Source organism: Scyliorhinus torazame, chromosome X (assembly GCF_047496885.1).
Source record: "Scyliorhinus torazame isolate Kashiwa2021f chromosome X, sScyTor2.1, whole genome shotgun sequence".
Lineage (NCBI taxonomy): Eukaryota > Metazoa > Chordata > Chondrichthyes > Carcharhiniformes > Scyliorhinidae > Scyliorhinus > Scyliorhinus torazame.
The window spans coordinates 5002278-5024773 of NC_092738.1; the positions used below are offsets into that span (position 1 = coordinate 5002278).

The window sequence follows — 22496 nt, forward strand, 5'->3', positions numbered from 1 at the left end:
CACAGGGTGTCGCTTTATGCGGACGACTTGCTGCTGTATGTGGCGGACCCGGTGGGAGGAATGCCAGAGGTAATGAGGATCCTTGGGGAATTCGGGGTACAAGCTCAACATGGTGAAGAGCGAGCTGTTCGTGGTTCACCCAGGGGACCAGGAGAGGGGGATTGGCGAGCTCCCACTAAAAAGGGCAGAGAGGAGCTTCAGGCATTTGGGGATCCAGGTGGCCAGGAGCTGGGGGGCCCTGCATAGGCTTAACTTTACAAGGCTGGTGGAGCAAATGGAGGAGGAGTTTAAGAGGTGGGACGCGTTGCCGCTGTCCCTGGCGGGTAGGGTGCAGTCAATCAAAATGACGGTGATCCCAAGGTTTTTGTTCCTGTTCCAGTGCCTCCCCGTGTTTATCTCAAAGGCTTTTTTTAGGCGGGTTATTTTAGGCGGGTTAACAGGAGTATAATGGGGTTTGTGTGGGCGCGAGGGACTCTGAGGGTGAGAAGGGTGTTCCTGGAGCGGAGTAGAGATAGGGGGGGGGACTGGCGCTGCCCAACCTCTGTGGGTACTACTGGGCTGCCAATGTGACAATGGTACGCAAGTGGGTGATGGAGGGGGTGGGGGCTGCATGGAAGAGGCTGGAGACGGCGTCCTGTGTGGGTACAAGTCTAGGGGCGCTGGCAACGGCGCCGCTGCCGCTCCCTCCAAGGAGGTATACCACGAGCCCAGTGGTGGCGGCTGCCCTCAAAATTTGGGGGCAGTGGAGGCGGCATAGGGGGGAAGTTGGGGCCTCGGCGTGGACCCCAATACGGGGGAACCACCGGTTCGCCCCAGGGAGAGCAGGTGGAGGGTTTTCGGGGTGATGCAGGAGGAGGAGGAGGAGGCCTCGGTGGTGGAGTTGAATGGTAAGTGGGAGGAGGAGTTGGGAGAGGAGATCGAAGAGGGGACGTGGGCAGATGCCCTAGGGAGGGTGAACTCTTCCTCCTCGTGCGCGAGGCTCAGCCTCATACAGTTTAAGGTGCTGCACAGGGCACACATGACCGGGACAAGGATGAGCCGGATTTTTGGGGGTGAGGACAGGTGTGTTATGTGCTCAGGGAGCCCAGCAAATCACACCCATATGTTCTGGGCATGCCCAGCGCTGGAGGAATTTTGGAAGGGCGTAGCGAGGACTGTGTCGAGGGTGGTAGGATCCAGGGTCAAACCGGGCTGGGGGTTTGGGGTGGCAGAGGAGCTGGGAGTGCAGGAGGCGAAAGAGGCTGGAATTCTGGCCTTTGCGTCCCTGGTAGCCCGGTGAAGGATTCTCCTTCAGTGGAAGGATGCGAGGCCCCCAAGTGTGGAATCCTGGATCAGCGATATGGCGGGGCTCATTAAATTGGAGAGGGTGAAATTCGCCTTGAGAGGGTCGGTACAAGGGTTCTTTAGGCGGTGGCAACCGTTCTTGGACTTCCTGGCAGAACGGTAGACATTGGTCACTGGCGGCAGCAGCAACGCGGGGTGGGGGGGGTTATTTTATTTCTGTTTTTGTTATTTACGCTGGAGGGTCTGAGGGAGTGTATAGACCAGTTGTGTTAAGTCGGGGTGTTCATGTTAATTTATTGTTTATGTACAGGGGGGTAGGGGGGGTTGCTTTTCTAGACCATGTTTTGTACTTAACCCTGTTGGGTTCCTTTTTCATTTTGTTATTGATATTTTATGAAAACCTTAATAAAAATTATTTTGAAAAAATTTTTTGTATACAAATGAAAAACATTTAGGATTGTTGGCTTTTTTAACACGGCTACAGTACAAAAGCAAGTGACATCAAGGCCTTTGATAGGATACAGAAGAGATTTAGCAGAATGGTACCAGTGATGAGGGGACTTCAGTTAATGTGGCGAGACTGCAGAATCAGGGAGACATTCCCATTGAAATGTCTGAAATTATTAAGAGTTTGGCAGGGTAGATGCTGAGGCTGCTCTTCCCCCACCGCCCGCCCCCACCGCCCGCCCCATGCTCGTCCATGTAAATGGGAACACTATCCAGTTTATCAAACCCTTTTCAAGACCACTATCCGGTCAACCCTCAGCTGCCTCTCTTCTGGTGGTGGCAACCTTGCACATTTTTTGTTTGGCTATTGTTGCACTCTCTCTCTCTCTCTCTCTCTCAGGCCTCTGTGTAATCTGGCAGAGTTAAGACTGCGATTGTTGGGATCTAAAGGAACCCAGTGATCTGGGAAACGGGTGAGGAAAGTAGGGCCAACAATAATTCATCAGATTCAAGATTATGTTCCACTCAATATAGCTGCCGTATAAGTTACATGGGAATCTTTTTTGTTAAATCCACAGGGTAGGGGAGATTCAGGAAAACCAGTGTAATGTTTTTAATCTTGTGTCCTTGCCTCTTAACTTGCTGCCTCTTTTTGTTTTGTTTTAATGTCTTGAGGGTTTTTTTTGTCGATATAGTTTTTCTGATTTGTTTTGGCGTGTTGGGGAATTTTTTTAATGTGGATTTGTCAGCAGTTTGGTTTCGATACAATTGTGGCGGACTCTTGGTTTCGACTCTTATCATTGTGGTTTCTGATAGTCAACCACCCAGCTAATCAAAATGGTGTTTTTATTGGTGTAAATATTGATTTGAGACTACTTTGCAGTAAGGCAAGTTGGATTGTGAAACTACAACATTTAGTTCTTGCCATTATAGCAAGGCAACGTACTGCCGTTGCAGAACTAGACACCGACATCACAGGCATGGGAACCAGGACTGAATTTCAGCATTTTGTGACCAGTGAAATTGGTGGTCGATCGCCACTCTCTCCTGTATTTTCATCAGCTGCACCCTCACTGTCACTCTCTGGAAGGGAGTAAGACATCTGGTAGTTTCTTAGCAGCTTTGCAACGTGGTGATGATTGAAGTGAATTGCATCATCCAGTGGTGTATTACCCCATCTGTGGAAAGGTGAAAGAATATTTGAAGACAAATCAAAACTTACTGCGGTTGCAAGTTATCTACGCATTGAGATACCAGCAATTTCAATTGGAGCGGAATTCTCCCCAAAGATGTCATTTTGAGTGGGGAAAACCAGTGCAAATTGTACTGGGTGTTCGACCATGAGTTCCCCCTCAATTCTCCCACACTTTGGTCATTTCCTCTGCACGCTTCTCTTTCTCCCCCGACCCCGCTGCGCCGGCAGGGGGCAGAATGCAGGGAGCGGAGTGACTCCGGCTTCAAACAGTCTGAGCATATTTAAATGCTGATTACATATGCTTATCTTGCCCAGTGAGGGTGTGAACCAGATTGTCAACTGCAGCAGGGCGGGAGCATCGCGCTCCGTTTGGTGCCCGGTGCCAACCCCATTTTGGGGCTTTCCTCCTATTTTCCCAGAATAGTGAGATGTGCGCTGGATGTAATTACACAGGGGCAAGTTCCCCTCCCTACTTCCTGTCAGGCCGGCAGCTGACTTGTCCACCCAGCCTCACCTGACGGGTTCGAAGGTCCTGACAAAATATTTAAATACCAGTCCAGCACTCTCCTATCGCTCTTCAGCCCAGCTGTTGTTACCAGACCGTGCACCAGGCAGCAAGCCAGAGGCTAACAGCCTCCCCTGAGCCCCTCGCATGCGAGACTGCCTTGTTTGTGAGCTCTTTGTGCAGCCTTGTCAGGGTCCAGCTCACCTCGCATCCGTCTTCCCTCTGCCTTCCATTATTTGTCATCTTCATCCACCAACTTGCCCCTCTGCCTGTCCCATTATCTCCATCAGGCCCCCAGAACACCAGACCCTCCCACTCCACCCCTGGTTGAACGTTGGATCTTTGTTGCGAAGGCTGCATGGATCCCCAGCACGGTGCTGGCCAGATAGACACTGGGGTGTGGAGGGTTTCTGGCTTTTTTTGGCTCCTGCCAGATCCCCCCCCCCCCGGGGAGGTAGGGAGAATTCCAAGTTAATAAACCCCAAATACAGTTGAAGAAAAAAAAACTTCAAATAACTAGAAGATCTCCATCTCTATGGCGGTAGACTGTAAAGTGGGAGTGGGAAAATGTGTTGTTGAACCTAGACTGAAGAGCAAGTACTGTTCAAACCTCATTTGGATCTTCCTCAGCTTCTGAGGTTTCTTACCCACCTGTCCTTGCAGAAGGGATTTACACGGCAGCCGTCGAGAAGGAAACTGACCACTTCCACATGACCTGCATAAAATGGAATGAAAATTTAAAGGAGTTCAAAGCAGTAGAGTCAGGGAAGACCTATTTTTGCACCTCTGGAACTTGGGTTAGCACCGGCCCACCCGTGGATCGGTGGGCCCCGATCGCAGGCCAGGCCACCGTGCCCCCCCCCCCCGCCCCCCCAGGACTCCGCAGGCCGTCTGCAGAGCCACGTCCCGCCGGTACGGACCTGGTGTATTTTACGCCGGCCGAAAACGGGGGGGGGGGCACTCGGCCCATCGTGGGCCGGAGAATTGCCGGGGTGGACGCTGCCAACGGCCCCCGACCGGCGCGATTCCCGCCCCCACCGAAAAACCGGCGCCGGAGAATCGGGCAGCCGGCGACGGGGCGGGATTCACGCTGCCCCCCCCCCCCGGCGATACTCCGGCCCGGCGGGGGGGTCAGAGAATCCCGCCCGAGGTTGGTGGTGGAACAGTGCTGTGAAAGGTTCCTTCAACTGAAAGGTTAAGCAACCTTGATTGCTTCATCGCACAGCAACTCCCTGCTCTTCCTTCCGTCCTGCCTCAGCTCACAGGGATAGAAGTCCACAGCACGGAAAAGGCCCTTCGGCCCATCCCGTCTGGTCAAAAACAGCCACCTAACTATTCCAATCCCATTTCCCAGCACTGGGCCCAGAGCCGTGTCTGCCCTGGGATCGCAACTGCTCATCTAAATACTTCCCCAATGTTCTGAGGGTCTCTGCCTCCACCCCCCTCTCAGGCAGCGGGTTCCAGAGTCCCCCACCCTCTGGGTGAAAAAAACTTTTCCTCGCATCCCCCTCTAAACCTCCTGCCCCTCACCTCAAATCTGTGCCCCCTGGTCATTGAGCCCTCCACCAAGGGGTAACGTTTCTTCCTGTCTACTCTGTCACTGCCCCTCATAATTTTATACAATCCTGTCCCCCCTCCGACTCCTCTGCTCCAAGGAAAACAACCCCAGTCTATCCAATCTCTCCTCATAGCGAAAACTCTCCAGCCCAGGCAACATCCGGGTAAATTTCTGCACCCTTTCCAGTGGCTAGCACATCCCTCCTGTAATGTGGATTCCAGAACTGCACACAATACTCTAGCTGTGACCTGGCCAATGTTTTATACAGTCCCAGCATAACCTCCCTGCTCTTAAACCCTCTGCCTCGGCTAATAAAGGCAAATATACCATGTTGTAAGGGTTCTTCCTAGTTATTCCCTGTTTATTCCGTTATTTCCCCTTTCGTTTATTTTGGCCGTTACATTTTTGATCCATGGATTATTAAGGGACGTGTGTCTTTAAGGCAAGCAGCCTGTATCTTTAACTCCAGGAAAATAATCCAGGGGGCTGCGGTGGTTTAAAATGGAGATGTGAGAGATTGGTCGAGACTCGGTTTGATAGATTGGCTGATGATCAATGAATTAGTCCAAAAGGCTGAGCCCTGCCAGGTAACTGATGGTGATTGGATTCTATTCCACTGGGATGCTTTTCAGAGTCTCAAAGTTTTAGTTTGGTTTCAGTTTTGATTCTGGCAGCACGGCGAAAGAATCCAGCAGCTACTGTGAGGGCTGTGTGTCTCGCTCTCTCTCTCTCTCTCTCGCTCCAGAAAGCCTGTGGGTGTTGCATTCTTGAACCTCCAGAAGCCTAAAGATAAACCTCGAACTGAAAGCAAAGTTTGAACCGAAATAAGGTGAGTAATGCATTTCTAAGCTACAGAAATCCTGAATGAATTATCGACTGTAAACCAAAGACTTTAATCTGCAAACTTGCTGTGAAGAAGTGTGCTGAAGACCATCATCTGAAACAAAGACTCTTCCTTATCTCCACTTATGTTTTTTACCCGTTTTTTTTACCCTTTTCCACCCCTCTGTGTTTATCTGTCGTGTGTGTCTATATAGAGGGTGGGAGACAAGGTAAGGTGGGTATTGGGTATTAGCTAATCGTTACCTGTTGAATTTGCTGCATATTACATTATAGCTCTTGTTATAAATAAACAGTAATCGTGTTCACATTTACAAACCTGGTGACTGCTTATTGGGCAGCCAAGTGTCAAAGAGTTTGGGTATTTTTATAAGAATTATTGGCTAATTCACTTGTGTTGGGACTCCCGGGAACATGGGGCTGGGATTGACCATGCACTAGCCCAGGGTGTCGTAACAATATGCCTGAACCGCTGTATCTACCTGCCCAGTGTACGTGCATACCAAGGTTCCTCTGTACTTCCCAAGGTCTTGCCGTTTATCATGTAATCATTTGCCTTGTTCTGCATAAGTGACTCACCTCGCACTTATCGGGATCGAGTTCCATTTGGCCCTGGTGTGCGAGTTCTTGGCTGTGCCACTTGTCCAGTTACAGGAAATCAAAATAATGGCCAATACCATATGCCCGACCAACATCATCACAACAACAGGTCGCTCGGGCTCCATGAACCCTGGGTTGAGAACGACTGGCATAGAGCCATGCAGACCAGGAAGGTTCACGTTTCAATCTCTCACCAGGGTATCACCAATTGGCCTTTGGACCCCATAGATCATAGAATTTACAGTGCAGAAGGAGGCCATTCAGCCCATCGAGTCTGCACCGGCTCCCGGAAAGAGCACCCCACCCAAGCCCACACCTCCACCCTATCCCCATAACCCCACCCAACACTAAGGGCAATTTTGGACACTAAGGACAATTTATCAAGGCCAATCCACCTAACCTGCACATCTTTGGACTGTGGGAGGAAACCGGAGCACCCGGAGGAAACCCACGCACACACGGGGAGGATGTGCAGACTCCGCACAGACAGTGACCCAAGCCGGACTCGAACCTGGGACCCTGGAGCTGTGAAGCAATTGTGCTATCCACAATGCTACCGTGCTGCCCATGGCTAGGGTGGTTCAAATGAGCAGTTCTTGCTCTTGATCACGATCCAACGTGCCTTGCTACAAAGTGTCTGTGTGTACATCAATAGGGTATAGCTGAATCAGGCTTGGCTGTAGTTTTTGCTTCACCCCTTCCCATGGGTGAATAACTAACTGAAGATTGGTCACCTGGATGTGTGTCGGACAGCTGGCACCTGTAAGACCCAAGCCTTCAGAAAGAGAGGCCAGAAAATTGGGCATTGAGATGGGAGGGCACATCACTGTACCTGAACAATTGAGATCTGACATTCTATCCAAACTTTGGAAACAAACCAATATTGCCTCTTGAAATGGTTTTGCTCCAGACGGTCAGTGGTGCCAGCTCTGACATGCTGGCATAGATTGGTCAGGAGGGCAGGAATTGGTTCCAGAATTGCTGACATGGTGTGATAGAACAGGTACTTTCACTGTGGTGAACAACAGAACAGCAGGAGAGGGCAGCACGGCGGTGCAGTGGTTAGCACTGCTGCCTCACAGCGCTGAGGACCCGGGTTCGATCCAGGCTCTGGGTCACTGTCCGTGTGGAGTTTGCACATTCTCCCCGTGTCTGCGTGGGTTTCGCACCCACAACCCAAAAATGTGCAGGTTAGGACAGGTCACGTTAAATTGCCCCTTAATTGGAAAAAAATGAATTGGATACTCTAAATTTTTCTTAAAAGGAGAGTCAGTACAGTTGGCTGTTATGCCTCCTTCCAATGGGTGGCTACAGTGTGCCATTGGTAGGATTCAAGCTGGTCGCCTCTGGACATCACCATGGGGAGGGCAAGGAGAGAAACTGCTAAATATAGTGGAAATTGGAGGACATGCTGCTAGTTTAATAGCTGGAAACGTCATCCATACCTTCAGCTGCAGCTATGTGTAGTGGTGTACGTGAATCATAGTCTTTCTGTTCCATGTCCATAGCAGAGAGTGCAAATCTGGGAAAGTAAAGGACACCCCAGTCAGCCCACACACTGGTCACAAATACCTCTGACCTGAATGCTTCTTGTGTGGCTTGATGTCAGAAATGTTTTTATTGATGCTGTAATTAAGCACTTTGGGACATTTTATTATGTTAAAGGTACATACATAAAGTTGCTGTTGCAATGAAGATGAATGTAACTGAGGCATTAAATATAACACTAACATTGCACACTGAGAACATAGAACATACAGGGCAGAAGGAGGCCATTCGGCCCATTGTCTGCACCGACCCACTTAAGCCCTCACTTCCACCGTAACCCAGTAACCCCTCCTAACCTTTTAGGACACGAAGGACAATTTAGCATAGCCAATCCACCTAACCTGCACATCTTTGGACTGTGGGAGGAAACCGGAGCACCCGGAGGAAACCCACGCACACACGGGGAGGATGTGCAGACTCCGCACAGACAGTGACCCAGCGGGGAATCGAACCTGGGACCCTGGCGCTGTGAAGCCACAGTGCTACCGTGCTGCCCAAGCTCTCCATCTTGTGAGAGATGGAAGCATTGAGGCAACACGCACTGTTCACCAAGTGGCGAATTTCTCATCTTGACTGTGCTGATGGGGTTTAACTGTGGTCAGGCAGGAGGAGGATATGTGGAACAGTCTTTCCAAAATGGCCGTTAAATTTGAAAAGATATTACCCACCATCTTGTTCAGGATGTGGCTTGAGGGAGGGATTTGTCGCAGCTAGGACTGACTTAGTGTTTTCTTAAACTCAGGCCTGTAATATTTTACCTCCAATTGGCACACACATTCAGTTAATCCCATTAAACACGCCTTGTACCAACTGAGTGGAGGATTTCCAGATTCCTCCTGCCTTATTGACCGCAAGTAGGATGGTGGAGTGACAGAGGGAATACAAATATGCAAAATCGTAACAAGGGGGGGGGGGGGTGAAATTCAACCTCTGTAGGGGGGGGGGGGGAAGAGGGAGAAATAGGGCAGATTGTAGTAGATTAGCTATTAGTTATTCTATTTTACCATTGCACACAAACCAGTCCTTACCTCCGCAGTGCGGCTATGTCCCCACTGTAGGCAGCAAAGAGCAAATTCACCACTGACTCCTCCTGGTACGATGAATAACATAACATTTGCTTATTAAAGAACAAAGAACAAAGAAAAGTACAGCACAGGAACAGGCCCTTCGCCCCTCCAAGCCCGTGCCGACCATGCTGCCCGACTAAACTACAATCTTCTACACTTCCTGGGTCCGTATCCCTCTATTCCCATCCTATTCATGTATTTGTCAAAATGCCCCTTAAATGTCACTATCGTCCCTGCTTCCACCACCTCCTCCGGCAGCGAGTTCCAGGCACCCACTACCCTCTGTGTAAAAAAACTTGCCTCGTACATCTACTCTAAACCTTGTCCCTCGCACCTTAAACTTATGCCCCCTAGTAATTGACCCCTCTACCCTGGGGAAAAGCCTCTGACTATCCACTCTGTCTATGCCCCTCATAATTTTGTAGACCTCTATCAGGTCGCCCCTCAACCTCCGTCGTTCCAGTGAGAACAAACCGAGTTTATTCAGCCTCTCATAGCTAATGCCCTCCATACCAGGCAACATTCTGGTAAATCTCTTCTGCACCCTCTCTAAAGCCTCCACATCCTTCTGGTAGTGTGGCGACCAGAATTGAACACTATACTCCAAGTGTGGCCTAACTAAGGTTCTATACAGCTGCAACATGACTTGCCAATTCTTATACTCAACGCCCCGGCCAATGAAGGCAAGCATGCCATATGCCTTCTTGACTACCTTCTCCACCTGTGTTGCCCCTTTCAGTGACCTGTACACCTAGATCTCTCGGATTTTCAATACTCTTGAGGGTTCTACCATTCAATGTATATTCTCTACCTGCATTAGACCTTCCAAACCTCACATATGTCCGGATTAAACTCCATCTGCCATCTCTCCGCCCAAGTCTCCAAACAATCTAAATCCTGCTGTATCCTCTGACAGTCCTCATCGCTATCCGCAATTCCACTAACCTTTGTGTCGTCTGCAAACTTACTAATCAGACCAGTTACATTTTCCTCCAAATCATTTATATATATTACAAACAGCAAAGGTCCCAGCACTGATCCCTGCGGAACACCACAGGTCACAGCCCTCCAATTAGAAAAGCATCCTTCCATTGCTACTCTCTGCCTTCTATGACCTAGCCAGTTCTGTATCCACCTTGCCAGCTCACCCCTGATCTCGTGTGACTTCACCTTTTGTACTAGTCTACCATGAGGGACCTTGTCAAATGCCTTACTGAAGTCCATATAGACACCATCCACTGCCCTACCTGCATCAATCATCTTTGTGACCTCTTCGAATAACTCTTATCAAGTTAGTGAGACACGAACTCCCCTTTACAAAACCATGCTGCCTATCACTAATACATCCATTTGCTTCCAAATGGGAGTAGACCCTGTCTCAAAGAATTCTCTCCAGTAATTTCCCTACCACTGACGTAAGGCTCACCGGCCTGTAGTTCCCTGGATTATTCTTGCTACCCTTCTTAAACAGAGGAACAACATTGGCTATTCTCCAGTCCTCCGGGACATCACCTGAAGACAGTGAGGATCCAAAGATTTCTGTCAAGGCCTCAGCAATTTCCTCTCGAGCCTCTTCAGTATTCTGGGGTATATCCCATCAGGCCCTGGGGACTTATCTACCTTAATATTTTTCAAGAAACCCAACACCTCGTCTTTTTGGATCTCAATGTGACCCAGGCTATCTACACACCCTTCTCCAGACTCAACATCTACCAATTCCTTCTCATTGGTGAATACTGATGCCAAGTGTTCATTTAGTACCTCGCCCATTTCCTCTGGCTCCACACATAGATTCCCTTGCCTATCCTTCAGTGGGCCAACCCTTTCCCTGGCTACCCTCTTGCTTTTTATGTACGTGTAAAAAGCCTTGGGATTTTCCTTAACCCTATTTGCCAATGACTTTTCGTGACCCCTTCTAGCCCTCCTGACTCCTTGCTTAAGTTCCTTCCTACTTTCCTTATATTCCACACAGGCTTCGTCTGTTCCCAGCCTTTTAGCCCTGACAAATGCCTCCTTTTTCTTTTTGACGAGTCCTACAATATCTCTCGCTATCCAAGGTTCCCGAAAATTGCTGTATTTATCCTTCTTCCTCACAGGAACATGCCGGTCCTGAATTCCTTTAAACTGACACTTGAGAGCCTCCCACATGTCAGATGTTGATTTACCCTCAAACATCCGCCCCCAATCTAGGTTCTTCAGTTCCTGCCTAATATTGTTATAATTAGCCTTCCCCCAATTTAGCACATTCACCCTGGGACCACTCTTATCCTTGTCCACCAACACTTCAAAACTTACTGAATTGTGGTCACTGTTCCCGAAATGCTCCCCTACTGAAACTTCTACCACCTGGCTGGTCTCATTCCCCAATACCAGGTCCAGTACAGCCCCTTCCCTAGTTGGACTGTCTACATATTGTTTTAAGAAGACCTCCTGGATGCTCCTTACAAACTCTGCCCCGTCTAAGCCCCTGGCACTAAGTGAGTCCCAGTCAATATTGGGGAAGTTGAAGTCTCCCATCACAACAACCCTGTTGTTTTTACTCTTTTCCAAAATCTGTCGACCTATCTGCTCCTCTATCTCCCGCTGGCTGTTGGGAGGCCTGTAGTAAACCTCCAACATTGTCACTGCACCCTTCTTATTCCTGATCTCTACCCATATAGCCTCACTGCCCTCTGAGGTGTCCTCCCGTAGTACAGCTATGATATTCTCCCTAACCAGTAGCGCAGCTCCGCCTCCCCTTTTACATCCCCCTCTATCCCACCTGAAACATCTAAATCCTGGAACGTTTAGCTGCCAATCCTGCCCTTCCCTCAACCAGGTCTCTGTAATGGCAACAACATCATAGTTCCAAGTACTAATCCAAGCTCTAAGTTCATCTGCCTTACCCGTAATACTTCTTGCATTAAAACATATGCACTTCAGGCCACCAGACCCGCTGTGTTCAGCAACTTCTCCCTGTCTGCTCTGCCTCAGAGCCACACTGTCCCTATTCCCTAGTTCTCCCTCAATGCTCTCACCTTCTGACCTATTGCTCCCGTGCCCACCCCCCTGCCATACTAGTTTAAACCCTCCCGTGTGACACTAGCAAACCTCGCGGCCAGGATATTTATGCCTCTCCAGTTTAGATGCGACCCGTCCTTCTTATATAGGACACACCTGCCCCGGAAGAGCTCCCAGTGGTCCAGATAACGGAAACCCTCCCTCCTACACCAGCTGTTTAGCTACGTGTTTAGCTGCTCTATCTTACTATTTCTAGCCTCACTGGCACGTGGCACAGGGAGTAATCCTGAGATTACAACCCTCGAGGTCCTGTCTTTTAACTTTCTGCCTAGCTCCCTGAACTCCTGCTGCAGGACCTCATGCCCCTTCCTGCCTATGTCGTTAGTACCAATATGTACAACGACCTCTGCCTTTTTGCCCTCCCCCTTCAGGATGCCCGCTACCCGTTCGGAGACATCCTGGACCCTGGCACCAGGGAGGCAACATACCATCCTGGAGTCTCTTTCACGTCCACAGAAGCGCCTATCTGTGCCCCTGACTATAGAGTCCCCTATTACTATTGCTCTTCTGCGCTTTGGCCCTCCCTTCTGAACATCAGAGCCAGCCGTGGTGCCACGGCTCTGGCTGCTGCTGTTTTCCCCTGATAGGCTATCCCCCCCGACAGTATCCAAAGGGGTATACCTGTTCGAGAGGGGGACAACCACAGGGGATTCCTGCACTGACTGCCTGCCCTTTCCGGTGGTCACCCATTTCTCTGCCTGCACCTTGGGTGTGACCACATTTACATAACTGCGATCTATGACGCTTTCCGCCACCTGCATGCTCCTAAGTGCATCCAACTGCTGCTCTAACCGAACCATGCGGTCTGTGAGGAGCTCCAGTTGGGTGCACTTTCTGCAGATAAAGCCAAAGATTTAATGTTCCTCTGATTTCTTTAAATGGATAGTTAGAATAGAGTAAGAACAAATTCAGAATCTTCCTCCCTGTTGTCCCTACCCTATGGTGGACTCCACCCACCTATTTAAATACTCTTCCATCTTCAGGCATATTTTACACTGACAGTGATGCCTGCAATTGTGGGTATATACAGCACTGCTCCCAGCGTCTACCCTGATGCTGCTGCTTGGGTCACTTGACTTCTGCTGCTTCCTGGGGCAGGCATTCTTGTCTCGAGATCACAAATTCCTGCCCACAGCAGGAAGCAGAAAAGCAGCAACAGAGTGGCAGTGAGGAAGGAAAGAATGCTGAAGTGAGCGTAGCTAAAGGCAACATGGACTGACAGGATGTGACGGGAGCAGAGTAATATTGCGGATGGAGAAAAGGGAGGGGAAGAGCAGCACTGTGAACAAAAAGAGCAGAAAGGAGAATCTCTCCATTGCTGTGCTAACTGGACAATCATTTAACAATTGGACCATGTGATCAGATTTAAAAAAACGTTCATTGGAACTTTTGAAAAATAAATTTAGAGTACCCAATTCATTTTTTCCAATTAAGGTCAATTTATAATCTTTATTATTGTCACAAGTAGGCTTAAATTAACACTGCAATGAAGTTACTGGGGAAAGCCCCTAGTCGCCACATTCCGGCGCCTGTTCGGGTCACAGAGGGAGAATTCAGAATGTCCAATTCACCTAACAGCACGTCTTTCGGGGCTTGTGGGAGGAAACCGGAGCACCCGGAGGAAACCCACGCAGACACGGGGAGAACGTGCAGACTCCGCACAGACAGTGACCCAGCGGGGAATCGAACCTGGGACCCTGGAGCTGTGAAGCCACAGTGCTAACCACTGTGCTACCGTGCCACCCAATTTAGCGTGGCCAATCCACCTACCCTGCACATTGGGGGTGAAACCCACGCAAACACGGGGAGAATGTGCAAACTCCACACGGACAGTGACCCAGAGCCGGGATCGAACCTGGGACCTCGGCCCCGTGAGGCAGCAGTGCTAACCACTGCACCACCCTGCTGCCTGAATTTCAGTGCAATCTTTTAGGATTTTTATTCCTCTTAATTTCTGTTACTAATTGTGCAGCAGCCCTGCTCTGGGTTAGCGCTGGTCAAAGTGTATTAACTGACTACGGCCTGAAGTAACTGCTGCTCAAGGTGTATTCCCCCCACACACACCCATTGACTCCTTACCCTGACTTCAGTTCCATTTCTCCGTGGATCTAGTTTCCTGGCAAAATGCCGCAAGTTGTCATAGTTATGAAAGTTGAACAGCGAAACCAGTTCCTGAAAAATAAAGGAGCAGTCACTTCCCTGGCAAACCAGACTGGATAAGCCCCTTTCACTGAATGTCCAAATCTTAAATGCTAGAAAGGGAGATCATTGTTTTCTATATGTTACTGTACGAGACCCACCCACTTAATGTACGTGGCTAATAGCACCACCCCATATGACACTGCCATACAGACGAGAAGTATCCAGATTTGATCTCCAGTCAGTGCTACATTTGCAGCTTTTGGCTACGGCAACAATAAGCGTGTTCGAGGGGGAAACAGAACCTGGGGCGGGATTCTCCGAAAGTCGTCGCGATGTCCGCCGACCGGCGCCAAAAACGGCGCGAATCAGTCGGGCATCGCGCCGCCCCAAAGGTGCAGAATCCTCCGCATCTTGAGCGGCCGAGCCCTCACCTTGAGGGGTTAGGCCCGCGCCGGACTGATTTCCGCCCCGCCAGCTGGCGGGAAAGCCCTTTGGTGCCTCGCCAGCTGGTGCAGAAATGACATTGCCGGGCGGCGCATGCGCGGGAGCGTCAGCGGCCGCTCACGGAATCCCCGCGCACGCGCAGTGGAGGGGGTCTCTTCCGCCTCCGCCATGGTGGAGACCGTGGCGAAGGCGGAAGGAAAAGAGTGCCCCCATGGCACAGGCCCGCCCGCGGATCGGTGGGCCCCGATCGCGGGCCAGGCCACCATGGGGGCACCCCCCGGGGCCAGACCACTCCGCGCCCCCCCAGGACCCCGGCTGGCGTGGATTGACAGCGGCGGGATTTCCCCCCATCGCGGGCCGGAGACTCGCCGGGGGGGGGGGGGGGGACGGGGGGGGACCGCCGGGGGGGGGGGGGGGGGTGGAGGGAGACCGCCGGGGGCGGGATTCACGCCAGCCCCCGGCGATTCTCCGACCCGGCGGGGGGTCGGAGAATCCCGCCCATGCTCTTGATCACCAGAAACTGCTGGGGAATTTGCATGTATGGACATTGTACAAAATGAAGGCCAAGCATGATGACATTCCTCTCTCCCAGGAGCTGAATTGCCTTTCAACACGCTTGTTGCGGGTAAGGCATAAAGAATGGCTCCTTGGATGAGGCACCAGAAGAACTGTGTTCCAACATAAGCTGGCATGTTCAAAAGAGGTGGGAAAGGACCTGAAAACTCTTATAAATATGATCATTAAAAAAATATCTTTGTCAATTCCAGAACGAACATTGCTGACTTCATCAGATGTTCCAGGGGTAGTTCCTGAGTTGGACTGCTTTTGAATGTGAGATGTACTGCTTTGCCTAATGGTTGTGACCAGTTGAGAGATTGAGTCACATTCTCGTGGCATCCCATACCTCACAGAAGTCGATACCTCTGACACTATTGCCAACTTTGTCCAAGGCAGGAGACCAACACATGATTCCCATCACATTGGGCACCACTAACAAAACGCCACCAGAAACGCCAGACTTTGCTGGAAGCCCAACCTGTAGACACACAAAATATCATGTGACGGATACCAAAGTCAACAGACAACCCACAATGCAATGTTTCAGACCACATCTTCGGGCTGGATAATAAGGTCACATACAAGTCACCCACCAAATGATTTACTCAACTGGGCAGGAAAAGCCACAGCGTGTGCGAACTGTTCGAGATTATCAGGAGCTAGAAACCGTTTCAGCTCCAGAGTCTTGATGCTCATAAGGCCCAGTGTCCTCTGATGCTTCAGTTAGTAACATAAAGAATGGCCATTTGTGAAAGCTACCAGAGAGTGACTAAGGAAACTAGATTCCTACTGAAGCCAAGATCTGCAGGGGAGAGAGAGTCCAATTAACAATTGGCTGGTGTGAATGAACATAAAAACAGTGGAGAAAAAACAGACTCGCTGAAATCTCTCCCAAAAACCTGAACCATTTCAAAATGACAAATGACTTTATAATTTACACAAGTTGGGCAGCACGGTGGCACAGTGGTTAGCACGGCTGTCTCACGGCGCCGAGGTCCTGGGTTCGATCCCGGCTCTGGGTCACTGTCCGTGTGGAGTTTGCACATTCTCCCCGTGTCTGCGTGGGTCTCACCCCCACAACCCAAAGATGTGCAGGGTAGGTGGATTGGCCACGATAAATTGCCCCTTAATTAGGAAAAAATGAATTGGGTACTCTAAATTTAAGAAAATAAAATTAAAAAAATATAAAATAATTTACACAAGTTAGGGTAGCACAACAGACAACAAAGTTAATTCAGCAACGTGAACTATAACCGATTTTAAAATGTGTGCAAATTATTTTTACCACATGATAACTGTAGCATACCACTAGATGGAGCAGTTCTACAAGCTTTCAGGACAGGCCTGGAACATGGGAGGTTATGTGAGGAGAACATCTGTGAGGAACATAGATGGCACAGAATCTAGCTGGCTCCGAGTATGGGTCAGAGACTTAGGCATGGTGCTCTTCAGTCCTGATTGTGAGGGGACTCTATCAGCCAGAGATTCTCATGATTTGAAAAACAATTGACTGGGAAATGAAAATGGCTTATTGTCACAAGTAGGCTTCACTGAAGTTACTGTGAAAAGCCCCTAGTCGCCACATTCCGGCGCCTGTTCGGGGAGGCTGGTACGGGAATTGAACCGTGCTGCTGGCCTGTCTTGGTCTGCTTTCAAAACCAGCGATTTAGCCCTGTGCTAACAGAGAGAGAGAGTGAGGGACAGAGAGAGAGAGAGAGAGAGCGAGAGAGAGGGACAGAGAGAGAGAGAGAGAGGGACAGAGAGAGAGAGAGAGCAAGAGTGAGGGACAGAGAGAGAGTGTGACAGAGAGAGAGAGAGTGAGCGAGAGTGAGGGACAGAGAGAGAGAGAGTGAGGGACAGAGAGAGTGAAGGACAGACAGAGAAATGAAATGAAAATCGCTTATTGTCACAAGTAGGCTTCAAATGAAGTTACTGTGAAAAGCCCCTAGTCGCCACATTCCGGCGCCTGTTCGGGGAGGCTGGTACGGGAATTGAACCGTGCTGCTGGCCTGCCTTGGTCTGCTTTCAAAGCCAGTGATTTAGCCCTGTGCTAACAGAGAGAGTGAGGGACAGAGAGAGAGACAGAGAGAGAGAGAGAGAGAGTGAGGGACAGAGAGAGAGAGTGAGGGACAGAGAGAGAGAGTGAGGGACAGAGAGAGAGACAGAGAGAGAGAGAGAGAGAGTGAGGGACAGAGAGAGAGAGTGAGGGACAGAGAGAGAGAGAGCGAGAGTGAGGGACAGAGAGAGAGAGTGACAGAGAGTGAGGGACAGAGAGAGAGAGTGAGGGACAGACAGAGAAATGAAATGAAAATCGCTTATTGTCACAAGTCGGCTTCAAATGAAGTTACTGTGAAAAGCCCCTAGTCGCCACATTCCGGCGCCTGTTCGGGGAGGCTGGTACGGGAATTGAACCCGCGCTGCTGGCCTGTCTTGGTCTGCTTTAAAATCCAGCGATTTAGCCCTGTGCTAAACCAGCCCCTACCAATCTGACTTCTTTAGGATGCATATTAATGCTAGTTTCCAGTTTCCTTTGATAGTTTTAGACTATTTTATCATTATTTTTGTTGCATTAGATGTTGGGTGTTTAGGCTTCTGTTTTACATTGAAATGCTTTTATTTCTGTGCCACGCTCGGCAATCTGTGTAGCTCTTTAACAAATTAACCATATAAAATAATTGGTTCTTTCCTTCTGTTTTTCCCATCTTTTTGGTGGCTTCTGGGGTGTGGTTCTAAAGGCACTGTCTGATTTCTGTCTGCTACTTCAACCAAGAGGCTCTTTCCTTTTTAAAAAAATATTTTTATTCTCCTTTTTCACATTTTCTCCCAAATTTACACCCAACAAGAAACAATAATCAGTAACGAATGTAATGTCAATCCCATATCAATAACAACAATCCCATCCTCCCACCAAACCCCAAACATTAACCCGCCGCACACGACTTAGAGAGTGGATGATAGTCTTCCCCGTGTCCCTTGCGGAGTTCGAGCTTGCTCGTTAAGGGGACGGGAGAAACTCGAGCTATATTGTAAATAAGGTCAGCCAGTTCGGCACCAAACCTTAGACCCTGTTGGGAATTCCCAGCTGTGTAAATAAACCTATGTTTCTTTGCTAGAACTTGGTGTGGACTCTCCGTGACTTCATAAATCTGGTGATGAGGAATAAACTGGTCGGTTGAGGCCCCTCCGTGACACGGTGGATCCAGGTTGGCACCTGTTGCTTTCGCTCTGCCACGGTTTGGGCGGGTGGTGGCTATGTCATAACCCACTGCACGAGACTGATGGGATGGGACTGATCATCTTTCCCACGTCCCTTGCGGAGTACAAGCTCCCTCGTTAAGGATGTGTATTATAGCCTTGTAAATAAACCTGTTTCTTTGATACAACTTGGTACGGACTCTCTGTGACTTCATAAAAGTATCAAGCTGAGTTTGTGATGTGCAGTGTGTGGTCAGTTCTGGTTCGGATTCTGAGACAGCGGCAGCATTGGAACTCTCCCCCTTCCATCATCACTCAGTGTGACAATAATTGAATGTTCTTTACTTTCTTCACTTCCTCTACACCATTGTCTGTAAGCTGTTCAACCGTGGGGGCACTCGCTGCCTTTGCAGACAATTGTGTCATTAAATGGAAGACACTTTCCAGATGGAACTGCTGAATAAAGGGTCGGGATAGCTGATTCCCAGGCCAGGGGTGCTCGGGTCAATTGTACTGCCCCCAACTCGGATCGATCCATTCAGCATTCAGCACCGTTATTTACACAGAACATAGAACTGTCCAGCACAGTACAGGCCCTTCGGCCCACGATGTTGTGCCGAACTAGTCTGAAACTAAGATTAAATCAACCTTCTCCCAATCATTCTAGTGCACTCCATATGCCTATCCAATAACCGCTTGAAAGTTCCTAAAGTGTCCGACTCCACTACCATAGCTGGGAGTGCGTTCCACACCCCAACCACTCTCTGAGTGAAGAACCTACCTCTGACATCCCTCCTATATCTCCCACCCCGAACCTTATTGTTATGCCCCCTTGTAACAGCTACATCCACCCGAGGAAATAGTCACTGAACGTCCACTCTATCTATCCCTCTCATCATCTTATACACCTCAATTAAGTCACCTCTCATCCTCCTTCGCTCCAATGAGAAAAGCCCTAGCTCCCTCAACCTTTCCTCATAAGACCTACCCTCCAATCCAGGCAGCATCCTGGTAAATCTCCTTTGCGCCCTTTCCAATGCTTCCACATCCTTCCTATAATGAGGTGACCAGAACAGCACACAATACTCCAAATGTGGTCTAACCAAGGTCCTGTACAGTTGCAGCATAACCTCACGGCTCTTAAACTCAATCCCCCTGTTAATTAATGCTAACACACTATAGGCTTTCTTCACGGCTCTATCCACTTGGGTGGCAACTTTCAGAGATCAGTGGACATGAACTCCGAGATCTCTCTGCTCCTCCACATTCCTCAGAAACCTGCCGTTAACCCTGTAATCCGCATTCAAATTTGTCCGACCAAAATGAATCACCTCACACTTATCAGGGTTAAACTCCATCTGCCATTTTTCGGCCCAGCTCTGCATCCTATCAATGTCTCTTTGCCGCCTACAACAGCCCTCCACCTCATCCACTACTCCACCAATCTTGGTGTCATCAGCAAATTTACTGACCCACCCTTCAGCCCCCTCCTCCAAGTCATTGATAAAAATCACAAATAGCAGAGGACCCAGCACTGATCCCTGTGGTACACCGCTGGTAACTGGTCTCCAGTCTGAAAATTTTCCATCTACCACCACCCTCCGTCTTCTATGTGATAGCCAGTTACTGATCCAATCGGCCAAATTTCCCTCTATGCCATGCCTCCTTACTTTCTGCATGAGCCGACCATGGGGCACCTTATCAAACGCCTTACTAAAATCCATGTATACGACATCAACTGCTCTACCTTCATCTATGTTCTTAGTTACCTCAAAGAATACAATCAAACTTGTGAGGCAAGACTTACCCCTCACAAATCTGTGCTGACTATCCTGGATTAAGCTGCATCTTTCCAAATGGTCATAAATCCTATCCCTCAGGACCCTTTCCAATAATTTACCTCTGACCGAAGTGAGACTAACCGGCCTATAATTCCCAGGGTTATACCTATTCCCTTTCTTGAACAAGGGGACAACATTCTCCTCTCTCCAGTCTTCTGGCACTATTCCTGCAGACAGTGAGGACATAAAGATCAAAGCCAAAGGCTCTGTAATCTCATCCCTCGCCTCCCAAAGAATCCTAGGATATATCCCATCAGGCCCAGGGGACTTATCTATCCTCGGGCTTCTCAAAATTTCTCACACATGTTCCTTCCGAATATCTACCTCCTCCAGTCTACCAGCCTGTATCGCACTATCCTCCTCAACAACATGGCCCCTCTCCTTTGTGAACACTGAAGTAAGTATTTATTGAGGTCCTCTCCTATATCTTCAGACTCCATGCACACGTTCCCACTACTGTCCTTGACTGGCCCTAACTTCACCCTGGTCATTCTTTTATTTCTCACATAAGTGTAAAAACCCTTGGGGTTTTCCTTGATCCGACCCACCAAGGACTTCACATGCCCCCTCCTAGCTCTCCTAAGCCCTTTCTTGAGCTCCTTCCTAGCTATCTTGTATCCCTCAAGTGTCCTAACTGAACCTTGTTTTCTCATCCTTACATAAGCCCCCTTCTTCCTCTTGACAAGACATTCAACCTCTTTTGTAAACCATGGTTCCCTCACTCGACCATTTCCTCCCTGCCTGACAGGGACATACATACCAAGGACACGCAGTATTTGCTCCTTGAACAAGCTCCACATCTCAATTGTGCCTATCCCTGACAGTTCCTGTTTCCATCTTATGCTCCCCAATTCTTGCCTAATCGCATCGTAATTACCCTTCCCCCAGTTATAAACCTTGCCCTGCCGTATGTTCCTATCCCTCTCCATTGCAATAGTGAAAGTTACCGAATTGTGGTCACTATCTCCAAAGTGCTCTCCCACAATCAAATCTAACACTCGGCCCGGGTCATTACCCAGTACCAAATCCAATGTGGCCCTGCCTCTTGACGGTCTATCCACATATTGTGTGAGGAAATCCTCCTGCACACACTGGATAAAAACAGCCCCATCCAAACTATTCGAATGATAGTGGTTCCAATTAATATTTGGAAAGTTAAAGTCACCCATGACAACTACCCTGTGACTACCGCACCTATCCAAAATCTGCATTGCAATCTTTTCCTCCACATCTCTGTTATTGTTTGGGGGCCTATAGAAAACTCCGAACAAAGTGACCGCTCCTTTCCTATTTCTAACTTCAGTCCACACTCCCTCAGTAGACAGATCATCCTCAAACTGCCTTTCTGCAGCCATTATACTATCCTTGATTAACAATGCTACTCCTCCACCTCTTTTACCACTTTCCCTAATCTTACTGAAACATCTAAACCCCGGAACCTCCAACAACCATTCCTGCCCCTGTTCTATCCACGTCTCCGTAATGGCCACAACATCGTAGTCCCAAGTACCAATCCATGCTTCAAGCTCACCAACCTTATTCCTGATGCTCCTCGCATTGAAGTAGACACACTTCAAACCACCTTCATGACTGCAGGTCCACTCTTGTGACCTTGGTACCTTCCTCAGTACTGCACTACCCTCAACTTCCTGAACTCCAGCAACGCTATCTCCTGGACTACAAATCAGTTTCCCATCCCCCTGCCAAATTAGTTCAAACCCCCCCCCTGAAGAGCTGTAGCAAATTTCCCTTCCAGGATATTGGTGCCTCTCTGGTTCAGGTGTAACCCGTCCTGTTGGTACAGGTCCCACCTTCCCTAGATGGTGCTCCAATTATCCAAGTAACTGAAACCCTCCCTCCTACACCATCCCTGTAGCCGCGTGTTTATCTGCACTCTCTCCCTGTTCCTCACCTCGCTAGCACGTGGCACTGGCAGCAAACCCGAGATGACAACACGGCCTGCCCTGGCTCTCAGCTTCCACCCTAGCTCCCTGAATTCCTGTTTCACATCCACTCTGTCAAGTTCCCATCAGAGGTAGAAGTTAGTCTGGACCATCTTTGGGGCCAGAATAACCAATATAACTGGATTGTCTTTATAATCTCATTTATTTTAGTAATTAAAAAATATTATTGTGTAGCTAATGTTAAATTTAAGCGCTGCTCACTTTGATATTTAGGTTATAAACAAATGGCAGCTTAGGATTTTGTAACC

The 22496-nt window shown here is 49.2% G+C and overlaps 1 protein-coding gene across 3 annotated transcripts in view; it reads right to left on the reverse strand.

Moving 5' to 3' along the window:
* Positions 1-2560: 2560 nt before the first annotated feature.
* LOC140405387 (glutaminase kidney isoform, mitochondrial-like) overlaps positions 2561-22496 on the reverse strand; it is a 121171-nt gene continuing 101235 nt past the window's right edge. For all 3 annotated transcript variants that reach the window (XM_072493725.1, XM_072493724.1, XM_072493723.1), the window contains 6 exons: positions 15595-15726; positions 14184-14276; positions 9006-9067; positions 7875-7951; positions 4083-4146; positions 2561-2909 (listed from right to left, as the gene is read on the reverse strand). In XM_072493725.1, the coding sequence (XP_072349826.1) occupies positions 2732-2909; positions 4083-4146; positions 7875-7951; positions 9006-9067; positions 14184-14276; positions 15595-15726 (606 nt within the window). In that variant the 3' untranslated portion in view covers positions 2561-2731. The remainder of the gene's footprint in view (positions 2910-4082; positions 4147-7874; positions 7952-9005; positions 9068-14183; positions 14277-15594; positions 15727-22496) is intronic.